The sequence below is a fragment of the Sylvia atricapilla genome, chromosome 27 (genome assembly GCF_009819655.1).
Source record: "Sylvia atricapilla isolate bSylAtr1 chromosome 27, bSylAtr1.pri, whole genome shotgun sequence".
In the NCBI taxonomy this organism is placed as follows: domain Eukaryota; kingdom Metazoa; phylum Chordata; class Aves; order Passeriformes; family Sylviidae; genus Sylvia; species Sylvia atricapilla.
The window spans coordinates 2,561,809-2,582,767 of NC_089166.1; the positions used below are offsets into that span (position 1 = coordinate 2,561,809).

At 46.5% G+C, this 20,959-nt stretch overlaps 1 gene segment (V, D, J or C); it reads right to left on the reverse strand.

Annotated features, from left to right (window-relative positions):
* Positions 1 to 362: 362 nt before the first annotated feature.
* The window catches only part of LOC136372331 (T-cell receptor alpha chain constant-like), a 45,716-nt gene continuing 25,119 nt past the window's right edge, over positions 363 to 20,959 (reverse strand). Inside the window, 4 exon segments of the C gene segment in view lie at positions 363 to 1,156; positions 1,615 to 1,724; positions 2,764 to 2,811; positions 3,956 to 4,219. Coding sequence covers positions 1,151 to 1,156; positions 1,615 to 1,724; positions 2,764 to 2,811; positions 3,956 to 4,219 — 428 coding nt within the window.

A 20,959-nucleotide genomic window follows, 5' to 3' on the forward strand; every position in this document is an offset into this window, starting at 1 on the left:
CAAATCCGAGAGACCGCAGGGGCGACGCCCCACGGCCTCTCCCTTGATGGGACTGAAGTCAGAGGACCGCTCTGTGTGCTGTTCGGACACAAAGCTCCGGAGTTTGTGGATTATTTTTCCTAACAGTTCCCACCCTCCATGGTGGGTCCAACCCCTTCCCTCCTTCTTCCCAAAAGCCTCAAACAACAAATACAAGAGACAAACAAGTTTCTGATTTTTTTTTTAAGAATTGTTTGATAACAGCCTGAAGAAATGCCAAGACATCTTGTGGGTGCCAGTACAGTTCATGAATTAGCAGCATGCAGATGCCACAGGCAAGCACTGGTCCAAGGTGGGCACACAAAGACAGGTAACTAATTCCGTATATTTTTATGCATTTATTACAAAAAGAACTTGGGAGATCTCAGGTTGTTAGAAGTAAGAAAAAAGAACAGAAACGGTTTGAATTTTTACTAAACACAAAGCCAAATATTAAACTGGTTTAAATTGTTATGCACACTTAGACTTTAAAAAAATAATAAAAAAAATTTTTTTTCTATTTTTTTTCTGTGATATTGAAGTGACAATTTCACTGAATCTGGGACTTCTGGGAGACCTGCAGCTCATCCTCTAGGGAAAAAAAAGGGGATATCTTGCTCTGGTCTAGCAAAGGGTGGCAGGACAATGCATCCTGATTCAGTGTCTCTTTGCTTTTCAAAGTATTTCATTTGCACTTGAAAAGGTTTCTGGGGGTGCACCCTAAGAGACATGAATACCCTAAAGCTACCAAAATAGGAAAAATTCCCTTTCAGGTGATACTTAGCTTGCAGTTTTTAACAAACAACACTTCTGCTCCAGGCAAAGTCATGGTTTTAATGCAAGTAACAGCTTGGCAATGTATAATTATAGCAAATTCTGCTTCATGCAAAAGAGGCACTGTGTGGTGAATGACCCAGGCATCTGGAAGGCAGAATGCTGGAAATGTTTCATTTGGAGTAGTTTTAAAGCAATGCAAATAAAGCTTTTTAGAATATGATGGCTGGTGTGATTTATAGGAACAGCAAATGATGTCCCTTGCACGAGGAATATCCCTGTGCTCTCTCTCTTGCTCATGGTGCTGTCTCAAAGCTGTTGGTTTTGGTACTTCAGGACTGCACCACTCTGGTCATTCTCAGTCCTGTAAGAACAAAAAAGATGTGTTAAAGCATTATTTGGGTTACAGTGGCAGCTGCACAATTGTAGAGCTGAAGTGTCCAGGCAAGAGAAAGAGAAGAAACAGACACTGGGGAAAAACTAATATATTAGGATTTATATTAAAGTCAATAACCATCAAACTTTCCCAGCTGGAGGCAGGCGAGGGGAGAAATCTGATGGATGAATGCAGTCAGGGCAAGGGATGGATGTAGAAATAGAAAGGAGAAATATCTTGAAAAAAAATTCTTATGAACAAAGAAGAGCATTTGAGCAGTGGGTGAAAATGGCCAAAGGAATGGAGAGATTTTGCTGCTGGCAGAAAAAAGAAGTCTGAATAGACTGTATGAATAGCTGTTCCAGAGAGAAGGAGCATTCATAGCTGAAGGACCAATCCAGATATTTTCTGACAGATGTTTTCAGACCCCCCCCAAGCATACTCACCTTTTTTTTCTTCCACATAAACATCGTCATCAGCACATTAAAAATTATTCCTTTCAATAAGACTATTTTGAGGCCCAGCTGTGACAAAGACAGTGTGTTCAAGTGTTGATCTGGAAAAAACAGAAAAAGAGAGTCACAAGAGCACTGAGACATCCTTGTGTTCCAGACAGACTGAAAAGCCCTTTTTAAGGGAGCTGCTCTGTTGTGTGATGGAGTCAGCTGGTAGAGCAGGAAACGAGATAGGGAGTAGGACTCAGAGACTTTAACTTATTCCATTCAATTACCACTTAATTATCCAATATGCCAGTCTGCCAGCCACTTAGCTGGATTTAAATAATGTGCATTATGAACTCAGGATGCTGGAAGAAGCCCTTCTTCCTCTCTCTAAATTTTTTTTTTAAATGGGCAAGGGGAAAGCAATTTTGATTTTAATCATGGAACACAATTGTATTTGAATTTTATGTTGATCTGAAGTTTCAAAACCATTTCCATTTGAAAATACATTGATCTATCCTGGAGAAGGAGGGAGCTGTCAGCAAAACCTCACTGTAAGTTTGTCACTGAGAACCTTTCAGAGGCTGGTGTTTACTGACGGGTATTTTCCCAAAACGGTGTTTTGGAAAGATTTGCAAGAGCACAGCTGCTCTGAGAGCAGGGCAGGCACAGGCTCTGCTTTTTGAAGTGGCACAGCAGCAGATCCTGGGAGTGCAGCACTGCCCTGAGCCCTCCCCAGTGAGCTGGGGCAGAGCTGGTGTGGGTGCACCTCAGCTTTAGTGCACCCTGAGCACAGAAACCACCAGCTCAGCGATTGTTTCATTGGGTGTTTGTGCACCCAAAATAACCCAACTCCCCCAAAGGATGAAATGAGGCTGTGCTGACTCATAGCAGTACCTGGAGCCTCTCTGGGGTGAGTCAGAGCAAGAGCTTGTGGGCTCTGGCCACACTGCATAAAAATTATCAGCTTGGGTCAGGAAAGCTGCATTAACACCACGACTTTCAGCCTTGATGCTTAAAGCCTGTGGGGCCCCTTTTGGAAATTTTCTGTCTGACTTTTTGCTGCTTCAAAAAGAATTCTTCCCCAGCAAAAACTTGGGAGGACATTTACTTTAGTCAGGCCAAACTTTTCTCCCCAAATGCTGTGTTACATACCTGTCCTGAAGTGCAGGGACATCCCTGTGAAACAGACAGCACTGGCACCTGCAGAGAGTAACAATAAATTTGATTAATAACAAAAATGCACTTCTTCAGAGGTCTATAAAGATATCCTCTGCTTAGAAGGAATAAATTAGAGTTTCTGGCCAACAAGTCCTCCCATAAACACTCTTTTCTCCCTTTTTTCAGGGCAAGTAAAAAATATGATCTAATTAAACTTCAGTGTCCCATTGGGCAAAGAAATTTCAAGTTTTCTATGCCCCCACAGTGTGTTTTTAAGATCTCTCTGCTATGACTGTGAAGGTTGTGAGTTCATTCCTCACATGGGGCACCACTGAATGTTGTTTTTATTTTTTTTTCTGATAGAATTGGGATAAAATGCTTGAGAGACAGTATTTCATGTTTGGACTTAGATGTTTATTAATTCTTATTTATATTATAGTTTCACAAGCTGTGAGTTCTACAGCACTTCTAGCTAACAAACTAAAAAAATGGCTCTGCCTGTTTCTCTACAAGACCTTTTAAGGATAAACTGTCTAATTAAGAAATGACACCTAAATTATTTTTACTTTTAACTTAATAACTAACCACCCATGGCCTGCAATGTGGACTTAACTAATTATAAAATACTACCTCGACCCATGAAGAAGGTGAAAAAGAACTAGCTCTAAAACTTCCATCTTGCTTTGTATATATTACTATATTCTAAAACCTTAAATTCTAAGTTTTCTACTATGTGATATTACACACTTCTATCCAAACTACAACTCATAATCTCAGTGCTATCATTTAATTTTGGAAGATTATGAATTAATTTTAAATTTAATAATGAATTTAATAATTAAGTTTTAATTTAATTTTAAATTAAAATTTAATTTAATTTAATTTTCTCCAAGGTCTCAGGTCAAGTACAGTGTTTTCTTGAGGGTCAGTGCCTGTCAGCACAGAAAGTCTAAAATTTTCTGTGCCCAGGGTTCCAACATGGCTGTACCAGTCTACTGACTCTTAATCTTGTTTCCACCCAAGAACAAGGAGGAAGAAAACAGAGGTAATGAGGCAACATTCCTCTGTCGTGTGGTACCATGGTGGGACACAGCCTGCAGGGCTGGGAGCTGCAGCCCAGCCCTGCTCACACCCAGAGCACCCAGAGCACCTCCAGCCCTGCCCACAGCCCCAGAAATGCCATTACCACTCTCAGGGTCCTCGCCCTTCAGCTCTCCAAAGCCCTCGTGGCTGGCGGCACACTGCAGCTGATCTCTCCTGGCCCAGTATGTGAACAGGTAGCTGGATTCCTCTCTGCTGTCCTCTGTTGTCACCCCCACGACAGCAGATGTGTGATGCTCAGCAGAGTTAACAGTGAGCTTTTCAGGGGAGTAATCGGTGATAAGGCACATTTCCAGATCCTGGTCATCTTCAGAGGTCAGCCTGTAGACTGAGGGAGATGGAGTAACATCTGCAAGTGGAGAAAAGAAGAGTCATTAGGTCAGATTGCACATTCATAGCTCCTTCAGTCTTAACACTCAGCCACCTGGAAATGGTTTGAAATGCTTGGAAAACAGCAGGTTTCTCTACTATTCCAGAGGGAAGTTGCCTGATCATTGGGATCTTTTGCCAGGGCACCTTTAGACAACCAAAGCATTAACAGCAGATGATGCAGAAGCTACTTCTGTTGATTTACTTTGTGTAAAATAAATCACAGAGACACAGAGTGGCCAAGCAGAATTCCTGGAGCATCTCAAAAGGCTGGTGGACTTCCACAGCCTGGATGTCCCTACCTAACCCACCACTCCTCTTGGTGACAGCCCACTGGGCTCTGGCACCTTGGCCTGGGTGCAGCCAGGGACATGTGTGACATCTGGACAGAGCCCCTGAGCAGCCTGGCCCAGCAGGAGCTGTCCCTGCCCTTGGCTGGACCCTGCCAACCCAAACCATTCTGTGATTTTGTGATGTTTGAGACAGCCCAGGGCCCATTCTGCTTTTTCTGCAAATGTTTGGTCAAATCCACCAAATGCAAAACTCCCACTTCTTCCCTGTGTCCTGAGGGGCAGTGGATAAACCACTAAACCTTAAGGGCATCCACATTTACCAGCAGTCTCCAAATGGTGCTCCTACAGCAGAGAGCTCAAGAAGCCACTGCAAAGTAGGAACAGGGGGCTGCATTCAAGGGCAAAAGGGGGAAGCATACAAGTATTTCATCGTGTTCCACCTCTTGTACCAATTTTTTTTTTACAAAATTTTACCCTGCAGAGAAGAGTTTGAGGCAGCAAAGGCTGCAGATAGAAGGCACCTATTTTAAGATCTCTCTGCTATGACTGTACCAGTCTACTGACCCTAATTCCTATTTCCACTAAGGAAGTAGGAGGGAGAAATCTGAGGCAATGAGGCAACATTCCTGTGTCCTGTGGGACCATGGTGGGGCACAGCCAGCAGGACTGGAAGCTGCAGCCCAGCCCTGCTCACACCCAGAGCACCTCCAGCCCTGCTCACAGCCCATCACTCCTTCCTTGCTTCAAACTCTGCCAGCGAGTCAGTCACGCTGGGATTTTCCACACGCACCAAAACACAACCTTAAAACCCTTTTTTGCATATTTAGCTTTATAAACTTGTACTCTGAGCGTACATTTAATCTGATTCTGTGAGAAGGTGCATTCCTAAATCCTTGCTCATGGCTAACAGTAAAATGTTCCAGACACTGCAGTGCTCTCAGGATGACTAGATTAAATATTACAGACATACTGCAGCCACTTTGACCTTCACAGATTTCAATGAGAGCTTCTGTTCTCATTTATAAACTGATAAAATGTTACTGGGTAGGATTGAGAGTTGAGATTAATCTTTGTTTTTTCCCTCTTCACATGCCTCACTGATAAATGTTGTAAAAATACTGAATACATCTTAGCTCCCAGATGAAACAATTTTCATTTCTTCCCATGGGAAAAGTCTAGAAAATTTCCCAAAATCTTCTTTATCACTGAAATAAGTGTTCTTCATCTGTTCTGTTCCCCGCTGTTGCCACCTCAGAGAAAGAGCCATACTTCTTTATTAGTATCCTCACAGAAAAAAAATAATCCACAAAGCCCAAGGGTTCTTTCTCTGGCTCATTTCCTGGATTGGAATTCATCTCTTCTAGCTTTGCCCTGGCTTTGAAGACCCTGATGAGACTCTAGGCAGAAATACAACCTAATGTCTCTTGGGGCTCCCTTACCTGCCACACTCCCAGGGTTTTGGAAATAGTGATTGTAAGGGAGAGGAAGGCAGGAGCTGGTAAAAAGCTTGCTGATAGATCCCTGTATAAAATACAGATGAGCCAGGGTAGATCACTGCCATGGGGTGCATGGAAATGAAAGAGAAGAGGAGGAATTTGTCAAGCTGCTCTCCTTATCTCTCATCACTGTACTGTGCTCTCTGAAGAGATAAATATCTACCTCTCTCCAAATGAGGATGCTTTTCTCCCTCTCAATCTGTGCAATGCTTTGATCTTGAACACAGGAAACAATAAAGTCTGTTTTTCACAGGAAGCTTCAGCAGTTTTGCAAAATATTAGTTTCCTGTTCTAACCCAGAGTGGAGGCTGCCTTTGTTCTGGTGCTGCAGTTCAGTTCCTGTAAGTTCCTTGGTGTGTTTGCCCACTGCTATGAAGGTTTGAGATAGTTTTGGTAAATAACATCTACCCTAACCACAGCCCTGTGACCTGTTATTCTGTCTTAATGGGCTGGTGCTTGTGCTGGAGATGCTGTATATTTATACCTCTATTTACAGAAAAGAGTGAGAAGTAAACAACGATGAGCTCTGATCTTTCCATGCTGCCAATTATATATATTCAATTATATATAGTAGAGATTTTGTTTCTAGAAAAAAAAATCTTAGAATCATACAGTGGTTATGGATTTTAAAAAGGAAGATCATGACAAATTCTCTTAGGATAAGACTTAAAAATTCCAATCTCTGAGCCCTTATTAAGAAGAACCTCCAGTCTCCATGGCAGGGCTATTAAACCTGGGTGGACATCACCAGCTTCTCCCCCTGTTCTGTCCTGCAGTGGGTCACTGCCACACGACAGCCAAGCCCTCCTGGCATTCCCAGACAGCCTCTCTATTCCAGCTGGCTTTTGCCAAGGGAAGCTGAAAATCTAATCTGCTTCCATGAAATCTAATCTAAAATCTAATATTTTTCCACATAATCCCTGGTCCATCTGATGCCATGGTGATTTTTTTTCTTCTCTTTTTATATACCTTTTATGTATTCTCAGTACTCTTAGCATGCACACTTGTAATTCTTTATCCTGATATCTCAGCATAGTCCTGGTATTCTGCCAGGCCAGAAGACCAAACATCCCAAAGGCCTCACAGCTGGAGGCTGGAAAACCCTTCACTGTCTTGGGAAGCCAAGGTTCTCTCCAGAACACATTCTGCAAACCAAGAGAAGCCCATCTGGGGGGAGCACATTAGAATAGGGAAATGTCACAGCATTCACTTAAGCTTCTCATTAGGGAATCTTTGTCAGATATGCTAATTTGCAAGGTCTATTTAATCTACCGTGTGCATTTCAGTGGATTCTACCCTGATGAACTCTTGTACCTGAGGATCCTTATTAAATACCGAGATAAAAACCCTTTTATCCCTTAACCATGTCTGGATCTTAATTCTAGGACCAGAGAAACAGCATCACATCTACCCAATACACAGATGATGTACCAGTCCTGGTGTTAATATGGAACAGAAAGCTCAGGCTTACTTGGGGTAACAACAAGCTGGGTCCCAGTTCCAAAGGTGGGTTTCCTGTATCCCTGGTTGGCACACTGGTGCCAGCCTCTACAAAAATGTGGGCAGGTTTTTGCAATGCATGCTGGCAGCCAGGTCAGCAGACAGTCCAGACCGGGGGGTAACTTCAGGGAGCAATGATGGAGCATACTGGCTTAGAACCCCATCAAAGTACCAAACAAATCTACTAGAAAATTATCAGAATTTGAACTCATAGAGATCAAATTAAAAAAAGTTCATTCGTTCACTGGTTACAGTTGTGGGGTGTTATGTATTTTGGGGCAATACAAGGAATGACTTACTTTCCCCCCTGCAATACCACATAAAATTCCAGATCACTGAGCCATGATGTTGTGGCTACAGCCTTTCAGTCCAGCTTTTTTCCTGAGTATTTACCACCCACATGCCTTGATCAGCAACAAGGTTCTTTTCTTTTTTTCCTTATGTCAGTTTTATCCCTCTCCACCCTCATAACTCACATGACCTAGGAAACCTCTGTGAGGACCCTGCTGGCCTTGGGTACAGTTGTGTCCTCACAGGTTTCAGTGCACTGTGCCCCTGTCTAAGTCTTGGACCCTCACAGGCAGTCTGATAAAATTCTATTTCTTGGGAATTCACACTCTGTCTTCTTGGAGCCCTGGGTAATGAGAATTTTTAGAACTTTCTGTTCTGACAGCCACTGAACCCCCCAAAAACATTACATGTGACCTGAGGCCGTGGAAAAAGCTTCCAAAACTGAGTGACAGCACTGGGATTATAGGTGTGTAGTTTGGATAGAAGTGTGTGATATCACATGGTGGAAAACTTGGATTTTAAGGTTTTAGAATATAGTAATATTTATAGAGCAAGATGGAGGATTTAAACATAGACCTGTCTTCCTCTTCACCTTCTTCTTCATGGGTCTGGGTGGTGTTTTGTAATTGGATAGAAAAATCCACATTGTGGGCCATGGGCGGTTGGTTATTGGGTTAAAAGTAAAAATAATTTAGGTGTCATTTCATAGTTGGACAGCTTATCCTTAAAAGGCCTTGTTGAGAAAGATAAGGGGCCATTTTGTATTTTGTTAGCTAGAAGTGCTGTAGAACTCAGAGCTTGTTAGACTGTAATATAGACAAGAATTAATAAACATCTGAGTTCAAACAAGAAGCACGGTCTGGTGCATTTAATCCTGACTCTAACAGAAAAAGAAGAGAAAAAGTTACACTGTCTTTAAGCTGTGCAGTGCCTGGAGCACTACAAATGCTCCTGGAGCTGTGACAGCTCAGCAAAGCTGCGAGTCCCAGTCACAAACAGAATTCCCTGCAATATTTGTGGGTAACACAGTGTCCACACATTAGATACCCCAGCTGAAAGCAGGCAATCCCCATCCCAAAACTGATATTAAAAATGCTGTAGTGCAATGCTCCTTGGTGATATTCTGATACAAGCAAAGACCAGCTAAAATGGTGATAATCACCCTAATTTTTCTAAAGATTATATATTTTCTAAATCACAGCACCACAGAGTGGTTTGGAGAGAACTTTAAAGGTCATCTAAGTCAACTCTCCTGCAATGTCCAGGGACAATTTCAACTAAGATTGCTCAGAGCCCCACCCAACCGGACCTTGAATGTTTCCTGGAATGGGGCAAGCACCACCTCTCAGGGCAACCTGTGGTGGTGTTTCCCCACTGCCACAGTAAAAAAATTTCTTTTTTAATTCCAGTTTAAATCGACCATCTTTTAAAACCATTACTGCCTGCCCTGTCACTACAGGTGGTTTTTAAAACTTATTCTCCATCTTTCTTATAATTCTGTAAGTACTTTGAAGTACTGAAAGGCTGAAATAAAGTCTCTGGAGCCTTGTCCAGGCTAAACCAGCCCATCCTCCTCAGCCTGTCCCCACAGGAGAGCTGCCCCACCCTCTGAGAGTTTTTCTGGCACTCCTGTGAATCCACTCCAAGGTCTCTGTCATTCCTGGGGCCCCAGAGGTGGGCACAGCTCTGTAGGTGGGGTCTCACCAGGGCAGAGCAGAGCAGAGGAGGAGAATCAACCCCTCAATCTCCTGGGCAATGCTGCTGGGGATGCAGCCCAGGATGGAGCTGGCTTTCTGTGGGTGCACGTCCCTGGCTCTTGGGCAGCAATGTAATTGATTGTTGGGTGAGAACCATGTGTAAATAATTCTAGTGTGCACTCAACCCATCACATTATTATAAACATCTTTGCTTTTCAATGCATTTCCATCTGACTTACATAATCCATGCCTTTTCTTGAGGCCAGTGGAAGCACATGGATTGATCCTTTAGGAGAGAACAAATCCACATGACTGGTTTTGCAGAAGAGCAGAACCAGGCTTTGTCTTAGCTAATCCCAGGAGTGCAATCAGAGGAGGAGCACTGGAAGCCTGAGCCTGCAGCTTGGACACCTGCCCTGAGCTAAATGCCACTGCCTGAGGTGGGCAATAGTGCTTTTGAGAACTGCCCCTCCCCAGATCCTGCTGTGTATTAACAAACTCACAAATTAGTAAAAAAATCAGGGCAAATGTACCTGGCAAAACCAGAAGTCTTGTCCCAGATCCAAATGTGAATTTGTAATTTCCAGTGTTACACAATAGCACAGGCCTCTACAATATCCAGAGCAGCATTGAATGGAACCTTCATCAATTAAATACTCCACCAAAAGAAATCCTCTTTATCTCTATGAATAGACAGATCCATTTACCTAGGACTTTTCCACCTACTGATTTTCTGTTCATAAGGTATTTTGCATTTTGCACTCCCAAACACACTCTTCTTATTATTCCCCTCAATGATATTTGTCCCATTGTTTCCAGAAAGCCACCTGCACCACAATTTCTATTTTTCCACTTTATCCCTCATTGATTTATTTTGCCAGCCAGATTCCTCTCTCAAAAATTAATTTATTTACTGTTACTTCACAGCTTCCCTAGGGACTGATGGTGCAGTGAAACCTCCATCATCCCATTCTCTTGGATTTGCCATCCAAATAAGCCAAGAGTGATGCCAGAGCAAAGTTGCCATTTAGTTTTTGAGTAGAAGGTTCTTTTTGGTGTGCAGTTCTTTGGGGCAGGGAAATCATTGCTTATTCTGCCACTAAACCCTGAGGTTTCAGGATGGATTAAGGGAGGTTCTTCCAATGTGACCAGAGCAAGATCTGAACCAACTGCACACAGATATGGCCATAATGGTGTCTGGAGACACCTACACCAACTCAGAGCTCTGATTTATAGCTCCTTTAGCTTGATGATGGCTCCATATAAATTTGAGAATCTCATTTCACTCAGATTTTTTTGAAGAGGGTCAGGGAGGGTCGTTTAAAAGAAGAGAATTTTCCTCAGAGGTTTCCAGAAGGAATTCTACACTTATGTTACTGTTTTTTAATTTTTAGAACAAATAATGTTGAAATTATCTTTAAAATTACTACTATTTAAAGAAATGGAATTACCTTCCAAAAGTAAACTCACTCAATTTAGATATTAAACAATCATAAATATATGTTAAAGGAACTTGAAAATTTGATACATTTACCAGAAATGTTGATATCTTATCAAGTGTACTTTCTTTCCCTTTTACAAAGGGAAAGGGTTTCAAAAAAGAGAAGAGGCGTAGGGATTTGGGGGGAGCTTTTTTCATACATTTGTGGCAGTAACAGTCGAAGCACACCTCTCTATCCATTGTTTTTTCTTGAGAAAAAATATTTTGTGGTAAGGGTCAACTTTCCATCCTTCCACCAAGACATTCAGTAATTAACTTTGCTTCTTGCCCTATCCCCCCTCTATCCAAAGATTTATCCCACCCTCAGTTTTAAGGCTGCTCATGCTGTTCCCCACCAGCTCCAGATCCTCATTTCTAATGTGCTCCAACCTTCAGCTGGAAGAATCATTGAAAAGATTCTTTTTGTTCTGGATGTGGCAGGACAAGGTAAATCCCCAGGACTCAACACCAGCTGGCTGTGACATGAACTTGGTGTCATGCTCAAGGTCAAGCTCCCTGAGCCTCCTGACTGTCCTGTGTTTATACAACAAACATTTCTGTTTAAATTATTGCAGAAACCCACCCCCTCAGTTATGGCACAAGGATTTCCAAAGTACAGACCCAAAATGAGCATTTCTTGTGTTCACATACAATTATGAGTCTGGTTATCTCCAACTATTCCTATCCACACACAAGACAAGTCCTTTTCACCCACTACAGCTTTATGAAACCCGTTTCACCCCTCTGCATCTTGCTGGTCTGTGGTGGCTTTCAGCATTTCACTTTGCTTCTCCTCTGCTTGAGGAGCTTGATGTAGGAGCCCATTTCCTGTTGACTTTCCAAGACAAATCCTCTTGCACATGGAAAACCCCAGCTATGTTCATTCTCAGGAATGGGGAGGGGAGAATACACCTGCAGCCATGGAAATCACTTGCTCTTCATACCAACTGAAAATTCATTTCAATGTTTCAATGTTAGTAAAATATCGACGGCTGGCAAAATAGACGAAATACTTTGTGAGCTGAGAAAAGTATTTCCACCAGGGAATTCAAACATACCTGGAGAAACCTTGAGTTTGGTTCCAGCTCCAAATGTAAGCTTGCCAAAAGCTCCAGAATTACACTGTGACACAATGCTTTGCAAAATGGTGCCCTGGGTGGTGTTTGTGCTGGGTGAAGGCTGGAGCACATGACAGTGCAAGGTTCTATTGGAAGCAGCTCACAGAATCACAGAATCACGGGATGAGCTGGGTTGGAAAAGACCTCTGAGGTCATCAACCTATGACCCAACAGCACCTTATGAACTAAAGCATGGCACTGAGTGCCATGTCCAGGCTTTGTTCAGCACCTCCAGGCACAGTGGCCCCACCACGTCCCTGGGCAGACAATTCCAGTGCCCAATCTCTCTTTCAGTGAAGAATTTTTTCCTGACATCCAACCTGAACTTCTCCTGGTGCAGCTTAAGTCTGTGTCCTCTTGTTCTCTCACTGGTCACCTGGGAGCAGAGCCTGTCCCTCACCTGACCACAGCAACCCTTTAGGACTTGGAGAGAGTGATGAGCTCTCCCCTGAGCCTCTTTTTCTCCAGGACAAACATCCCCAGCTCCCTCAGCTGCTCCTCACAGGACTTGTGCTCCAGACCCCTCACCAGCCCTGTTGCCCTTCTCTGGACACGCTCCAGCCCCTCCATGTCCTTCCTCAATTGGGGGGCCCAGAACTGGGCACAGCACTCGAGGTGTTGCCCAACCAGTGCCGAGCACAGGGGGACAATCACTGCCCTGCTGCTGCTGGCCACACCATTCCTGACCCAGGCCAGGAGCCATTGGCCTTCTTGGCCACCTGGGCACACTGCTGCCCTATGTCCAGCTGCTGTCCATCAGTGCCCCAGGTCCCTTTCTGCCTGGCCACTGCCCAGCCACTCTGTCCCCAGCCTGTAGCACTGCAGAGGTTGTTGTGGCTAAAGTACAGGACCTGGCACCTGATCTGCTTAAACCTCACCTTGCTGGACTCAGCCCATGGATCCAGCCCCAGGATCCAGCCTGTCCAGGGCCCTGGGCAGAGCCCTCCTGCCATCCAGCACATCCACACATGCTCACCAACATTACTGGCTGTCCCCTCAGCATAAATAACCTCTTCCTTCAGCCACATTCCTCTGCCTGGCAAATTCAACATCTGTGTATTCTCTCAGCAGCATCTGTCCATCACTCTGTGCACACACAACCTCCCAGGCTGTGTGTGGAGCCTCCTGACTGCAGCTGTGGAGTCTCACCGGCCTGTGTCACCTTTCTGCTCCCTTCTCCTGCAATGTCCACCCTCCTTTGCAGGCTGCACTTCATGTTGTGATGATTCCTAGTTGGAATCACAGCAACAGTGAACTGTTCCGGGTAGAAAAGCCCTTTAAGAACATTAAGTCCAACCCATAGCCCAGCAATGCCATGTTCACCCCTTAAACCCTGTGCCTGTTCACCTCTGTGTATTTAGCAAGGAGTGTCCAAACACATCCTCCCAATGCCCACAACTAACAGGAAACATCCACAGTTCATGGCATTCCCGTTTCTGCTCTCTGGTCAAAGCTCCATTCTACAGTTCTCAGCAGTAACCCAGAGATCACTGCTGTTGCTTGTTGCCAACAGCTTGAACTTCATTTTGCTTCTGCCTTGAAAACATTAACCCTGTGTTTGAGTGGACTGAATTTTTCCACAAGTCTCAGTGTCCCAAATTATACAAATACTATTTAGTCTTACAGAGCCCTACCCCTGCATTTCACTTACTCCTTGTCACTTTTCCAACACTCCTTTTCCCCACCATGGACACATTTCCAGGACACACTGGTGAAGCACAAAGTCCCCCACTTCTGCCCTTGGAATACTAAAACCAGCCCAGATTTCTCCACCAAGGCCCTGCACTGCTGTGGGTGCAGCTGGAGCTCAACATTGTCTGTGTGGAGCCCACCATGGCTCACAGGGGACACAACTCACCTGGGGCAATGACAAGTCTGGTTCCACTCCCCCAGGTCACTTTTCCCCAGCCTCCAGTGCTCACACAGTGTGAGAGCTCCTTACAAAATGGGCCTGTCCATCCATGCAGCCCCCTCAGGGGCTGCTGCAGGGCTGGGATCCATCCAGGCTGGAGCTGCCCCTGCCAGAGGCTCTGAACACCCACACAGATGCCCAGAGATCTCCTCTAGCCTCTCTCTGCCCAAAGCCCATTGCCCTGCTCAAATGCCTGCAAAAAACTGCCCTGGACAGTGGGCACTAAACACGGCAGAGATGGAAGAAGCTCTCCCTGAGCTCTCAGGGAGCACTTGAGGATCCCTGCCCCAAAGGCTGCTTGCACTGCACTGGCCAAAGGGAAGGGAAGAAACCCTTGGAGCCAGCCTGGATCAGGGTCCCTGGCACAGGGCACCTTCCTTCAACTGTGTCTTGTCAATAGTTACTTTCCCTTTTACAAAGGGTTTCAAAAAAGAGAAGAGGTGTAAGGATTTGGAGGGAAGTTTTATCATACATTTGTAGTAGTAAAAGTCAAAGCACACTTCTATCCATCGTTTTTTCTTCAGAAAAAATACTTTGTGGAAAGGGTCACCTTTCCATCCTTCCACCAAGTCATTCAGTAATTAACTTTGCTTCTTGCCCTATTTCCCCTCTATCCAAATATTTATCCCACTCTCACTTTTAAGGCTGCTCATGCTGCTCCCCACCAGCTCCAGATCCTCATTTCTAATGTGCTCCAACCTTCAGCTGGAAGAATCACTGAAAAGATTCTTTTTGTTCTGGATGTGGCAGGACAAGGTAAATCCCCAGGACTCAACACCAGCTGGCTGTGACATGAACTTGGTGTCATGCTCAAGGTCAAGCTCCTGAGCCTCCGGACTGTCCTGTGTTTATAGAACAAATATTTCTGTTTAAATAATTACAGAAACCCACCCAAAACTGTTATGGCACAAGGATCTCCAAAGCACAGACCCAAAATGAGCATTTCTTGTGTTCACATACAATTATGAGTCTGGTTATCTCCAATTATTCCTATCCACACTCAAGACAAGTCTTTTTCACCCACTACAGCTTTATGAAACCCATTTCATCCCTCTGCATTTTACTGGTCTGTGCTGGCTTTCAGCATTTCACTTTGCTTCTCCTCTGCTTGAGGAGTTTGATGTAGGAGCCCATTTCCTGTTGCCTTTCCAAGACAAACCCTCTTGCACATGGAAAACCCCAGCTATATTCATTCTCAGGAATGGGGAGGGGAGAATACGCCTGCAGCCATGGAAATCACTTGCTCTTAATACCAACTGAAAATACATTTCAGTGTTTCAATGTTAGTAAAATATTGTGGGGTGGCAAAATAGGCAAAATAATCTGTGAGATGAGAGAAGTATTTCCACCAGGGAATTCAGACATACCTGGAGAAACCTTGAGTTTGGTTCCAGCTCCAAATGTAAGCTTGCCAAAAGCTCCAGAATTACACTGTGACACAATGCTTTGCAAAATGGTGCCCTGGGTGGTGTTTGTGCTGGGTGAAGGCTGGAGCACATGGCAGTGCAAGGTTCTATTGGAAGCAGCTCACAGAATCACAGAATCACGGGATGAGCTGGGTTGGAAAAGACCTCTGAGGTCATCAACCTATGACCCAACAGCTCCTCATGAACTAAAGCATGGCACTGAGTGCCACGTCCAGGATTTGTTCAGCACCTCCAGGCACAATGGCCCCACCACGTCCCTGGGCAGACAACTCCAGTGCCCAATCTCTCTTTCAGTGAAGAATATTTTTTTCCTGACATCCAACCTGAACTTCTCCAGGTGCAGCTTAAGGCTGTGTCCTCTTTTTCTGTCAGTGGTCACCTGGGAGCAGAGCCTCCCTTTGCAGGCTGCACTTCATGTTGTAATGATTTCTAGTTGGAATCACAGCAACATGGAACTGTTCAGGGTGGAAAAGCCCTTTAAGAACATTAAGTCCAAGCCATACCCCAGCAATGCCATGTTCACCCCTTAAACCCTGTGCCTGTTCACGCCTGTGTATTTAGCAGGGAGTGTCCAAACACATCCTCCCAATGCCCACAACTAACAGGAAACATCCACAGCTCGTGGCATTCCCATTTCTGCTCTCTGGTCATAGCTCCATTCTACAGTTCTCAGCAGTAACCCAGAGATCACTGCTGTTGCTTGTTGGCAACAGCCTGAACTTCATTTTGCTTCTGCCTTGAAAACATTAACCCTGTGTTTGAGTGGACTGAATTTTTCCACAAGTCTCAGTGTCCCAAATTATACAAATACTATTTAGTCTTACAGAGCCCTACCCCTGCATTTCACTTACTCATTGTCACTTTTCCAACACTCCTTTTCCCCACCATGGACACATTTCCAGGACACACTGGTGAAGCACAAAGTCTCCCACTTCTGTCCTCAGAATACTAAAACCAGCCCAGATTTCTCCCCCAAGCCCCTGCCCTGCTGTGGGTGCAGCTGGAGCTCAACATTGTCTGTGTAGAGCCCACCTTGGCTCACAGGGGACACAACTCACCTGGGGCAATGACAAGTCTGGTTCCACTCCCCCAGGTCACTTTTCCCCAGTTTGCAGAGTTCACACAGTGTGAGAGCTCCTTACAAAATGGGCCTGTCCATCCATGCAGCCCCCTCAGGGGCTGCTGCAGGGCTGGGATCCATCCAGGCTGGAGCTGCCCCTGCCAGAGGCTCTGAACACCCACACCGATGCCCAGAGATCTCCTCTGGCCTCTCTCTGCCCAAAGCCCATTGCCCTGCTCAAATCCCTGCAGAAAACTGCCCTGGACAGTGGGCACTAAACACGGCAGAGATGGAAGAAGCTCCCCCTGAGCTCTCAGGGAGCACTTGAGGATCCCTGCCCCAAAGGCTGCTTGCACTGCAGTGGCCAAAGGGAAGGGAAGAAGCCCCTGGAGCCAGCCTGGATCAGGGTCCCTGGCACAGGGCACCTTGCCAGCAGCCCAGATTGGCAGCCCAGGAGGCATCTGTGCAGTGCCAGAGGTGTTCCAGCACTGGAAGCCTTGCTCTCCATGCAGCTGGGCCTTTCCTTTCAGTGCCCAGCCCCAGCCCAGAACTGCTGGGAGAGAGATTGCAGCCCCCAGGCCCTGAGCCCCTGCCTTGGCCAGGGCGGCACGGGAGCCCCTGAGGCCAAGGGCAGCTGGAGCTGTGGGCACAGAGCAGAGCCATGGACACAAGCCCAGAGCTGCCCCTTCCCCAGGCACACACCGGCCCTGAGCACAAGTTGATCAGTCTGTCTCTCTCTCCTGAACCTCCCCTCTGCTCCTCTGCACTGATGCACCCTCAGCAGGTCAGTAACGTGCCCACAGCACATTCTCCAAAGAGCAAATGCTGCTCCTGGAAATGCTCCCAGGCTCCAGAGGCTCTGGAAAAAAGGATCTTGATGCTGGAGCAGAGCAGAGGGCAGGGTCCCTGTGGGAAAGCCAAATCCAAGGGACACCTGGGCAAAGGCAGGGCTGAAACCATTGTTCTCTCCCCAAATCTGTGCCCCTCCAAAGAAGCCAGAGCAAGAGAGAAATGCAGCAATTCCACTGTGCAGGACAAGGCCTTGCTCACCTGGCAGGACTGAGAGCACCGTCCCCTTGCCAAAAACGACTCTGGCTGCCACATTTACACCCTGACACATTTCATTGCAATAACGCCTCTGGCAGCCCTGCCCTTGATCTCGGGCACAAAGCACCTGCAAATCCAGCCCCCAGCAAAGCTCCCTGGCCCCACAGGCTGCACTCTGCTGCCATTCCCTGCAGCAAGGCAACCTCAATTCCCCAGCCCTGGCCTCAGAGGCAGCAGCGGTTCCCTTTGCCTTTGCCCAGCTGGAGCAGCCATCAGAGTTAAGTCATCTCTGGGCAGTGCTGGCTGCCTGTGAGACATGAATTTTGAAGAATTAAGGAGTTTAGTTAAACAAGATATTGCAGAGGTAGACTTCTCTTTGTTAACAGAAGCCAGATTTAAGGAACTGATAAATCAGGAGGCCTGTCAACTTAATCAATAGACGCCAAGAATACAATGGGATCATAACTCAGGTAGTCTTGAGAAAATAGGATTCAAGTGGTACCAACACTAAAAGGTTAAAAAATCAAAGCGAGGAAGACCCAACTTACTTCATCATTATGAGACCCCACCCCATAAGAAGGACCACTGACTCATTTCAAAGAACAAACTACACAGGCTTAATTGCTTTTTGGCTAATTACCATACAAAGAGGCGAATGGGATGGACCAGAGTTATGAATATGCACTTCTGTTCTGGGTATTCAATACTCTTGTACTTAAAAAGCCCCTGTGATCATCTGTAAATTGTGGTGTGTATTTGGGAGCTATCCCACACACTGCCTGGCATTGTAATAAACACACACTTTCTAACTTCAAACTGTTAGAGAGTCTTTGTCCATCATAGTTGGTTATCCATATTAGATCAATATCCATATTTTTTCAATAAATCCCCTGGGCTGGACTTTTCCTGCAGCTCCTCTCTCACCCCCTGCCCTGGGGCTTTCACTGCAGGATATTCATCTGTGCAAGTGCCCGGGAGTGCGGCAGCTGCTTCAGCTCCTCAGCAGTAAAACCAGGAGAGCTTTGCAGTCAGGCCTGGCACAGCAGCCCCTGCCAGGACATTCCCAGGTGGGATCCCTGCCCCAAAGCTGTGCTGGAATGGCCCCAGGAGAGGGGAACAGCAGCAGCGTGGTCTGTGGGCACAGCACCTGATGGAGTCCTGCTCTCCGAGGGTCCAGATTTCCATCTGCCCGTGAGGTTGTCTCCAGTGCCCCCAGACACCAGAGGCACAGACAAGGCCAGAAGGAGGATAGGAATTGAAATCACAATGGTGCATTCCACCCAGCTGATTCCTTGTGCCCCCAAGCCATGGTGCTAAAAGCCCTCGTGCTGTTCAAAACATGCACCCACCACAAACGATATAATATATAAAATGTATAAAAACCTGTTTCTTACTTGGTTTCACAAGCAGCTTTGTCCCTTTCCCAAAGGTGAATTTGTAGCCATTATTCACACAGTGAGAAAGGAGTCAACAAAAACCTCCCTTGAGGCCACCAGAGACACATCCACAAATACAGGTTGTGTGACCTGGTCACTGAAAACTGAGCCCAAAATGCTTCATGGAAAGCTGGGGCAGGGGGTATTTCAGTGCCTGATCCAGCTCTGACTTCTGCAGGAGCTGCCCTGCAGTCTGGGATTTCCAGAGGAAGCAAAGAGAAGCCAGGCAGTGTTTGAAGCCTGTCCAGAGCAGTCATTACAGCACAGCATCCCTCTCATGGAATAATGATCTCAAATCATTGAAGGATTTAAAACCAAAATCTAAATCCTAAGGTAAAGAAAGGTCAATTTCCTGGATTTTAAAGCTAGAAAAGCAAATTGTGTTGCCTCTAGGTTTGTAAAATCACTTGCACAGACTCAAAGCATGAAGTGTCCAGGAAATTTTCTACCACACAGAGAAACGACATCTAAGATTTTCCCCCCCAGTTTCCCAAGCCTCTGGCTGTCCATGGGCTCCCACTGAAGGCACAGTTCCCTTTGCACAGGGAATGGCTGCCTTCCTCTGCACTGTGAAATTTTGGACACAATTAATCTCAAATTGTCCCTGCCAGCCCTGCAAATGCCTTTGGACAAAGCCCTTGCCCAGCTGTCAGATCCAACAGGCTCCAAGGCACTGCTGATCCCCAGGACAAGGGAAAATCCATGCCTGAACCCTGGTTTCAAGTACAGTTCCGTGGCCAAGTGGGAGTTTCTGGGAATTTCCCCCATCTCAGAAGCTCTGCAGAAGGTTCACCTGAGCAGCAATAAATGAAGGAGCATCTCTGTTCTCCTTCCAACCTGCCCTGGCATTCCCAGAAGAGCAGTGTGCACATGGTGCTCCAGGGGACATGAGGGGATTTGGGATGGAGGAGACACAGGGAAGCTGCTCACTCACTGGGCTGGATGATCAGTCTGGTCCCCGAGCCAAAGGTCAGCTTGTAGCCAGAAGTAAAATCACACAGCATTTCCTGCCTTAACAAAAAGGCCCAGGAGCCTCCTGAGAGCAGCTGCTCTCCCCCAGGCTCTGCCCAGTCCTGCCACAGGGATTTTGGCTCTCCCAGCAGAGGGGAGAGGAGGCAGTGAAAGGGAAGGGAAAGCAGCAATTCCTGAGCTGGGACGACATCCTGCCCCACACACCAGGGTCAGCCAGAGCTACCCACAAGGACCTGGAGCACCTGCAGGAGCAGCCAGGGCTGCTCAGGGCACCAGCACTCCTCTGCCTCTCACACATTTCTGTGTTTCAGAGCTTTCCCCACTTGCCAAAGACAACTTTCTGCCTGGAGCACTCCTGCCACAGCAGCTCACACTTTTTCCCTGGCCAGAGAGAGCTCACAGGGCTCCCTGTGCTGCCAGAAAGGCTTCCCAACACTGACAGCCCACATCCCTGCCCTCCCCATTTCTGCCTTGCCCTCTGTGGCTAAAAGGGGATTTGGGCAGCACACACAAGGTCTCCCCCTGGCTCTGCCCCAGCTGCCAGGGAGGAGCTGATGCCAGGGGAATGCCAGAACAAACCCACCCCAGCAGGGCTCTCCTGTGCCCTGGGCACGGCAGCCTTTGCTGGGGCTGCCCAGGATGGTGCCACAGGGCCCAGGGGACACTTTAGCCATGGTCACCCAGAGCCCGAGGGGACATTCCCTGTGTCCAGCGCAGCCCTTGGAGAGCACTCTGAGGGCACTCCCAGCCTGTGCTGGCAGAGGAGGCATTCCAGGGGGAGCAAGGGGCAAGGCAAGGAGGGAGATGAAGGCATTGTCAGGGCAGGGGAGGGATTTGGGAGCTGCCAGGCAGCTGCTCACTCACTGGGCTGGATGGACAGTCGGGTCCCCGAGCCAAAGGTCACCTTGGTGTAGCTGGTGTCACACAGCATTTCCTGCCTTAACAAAAATGTCCAGGGGCCTCCTGAGAGCAGCTCCTCTCCCCCAGGTTC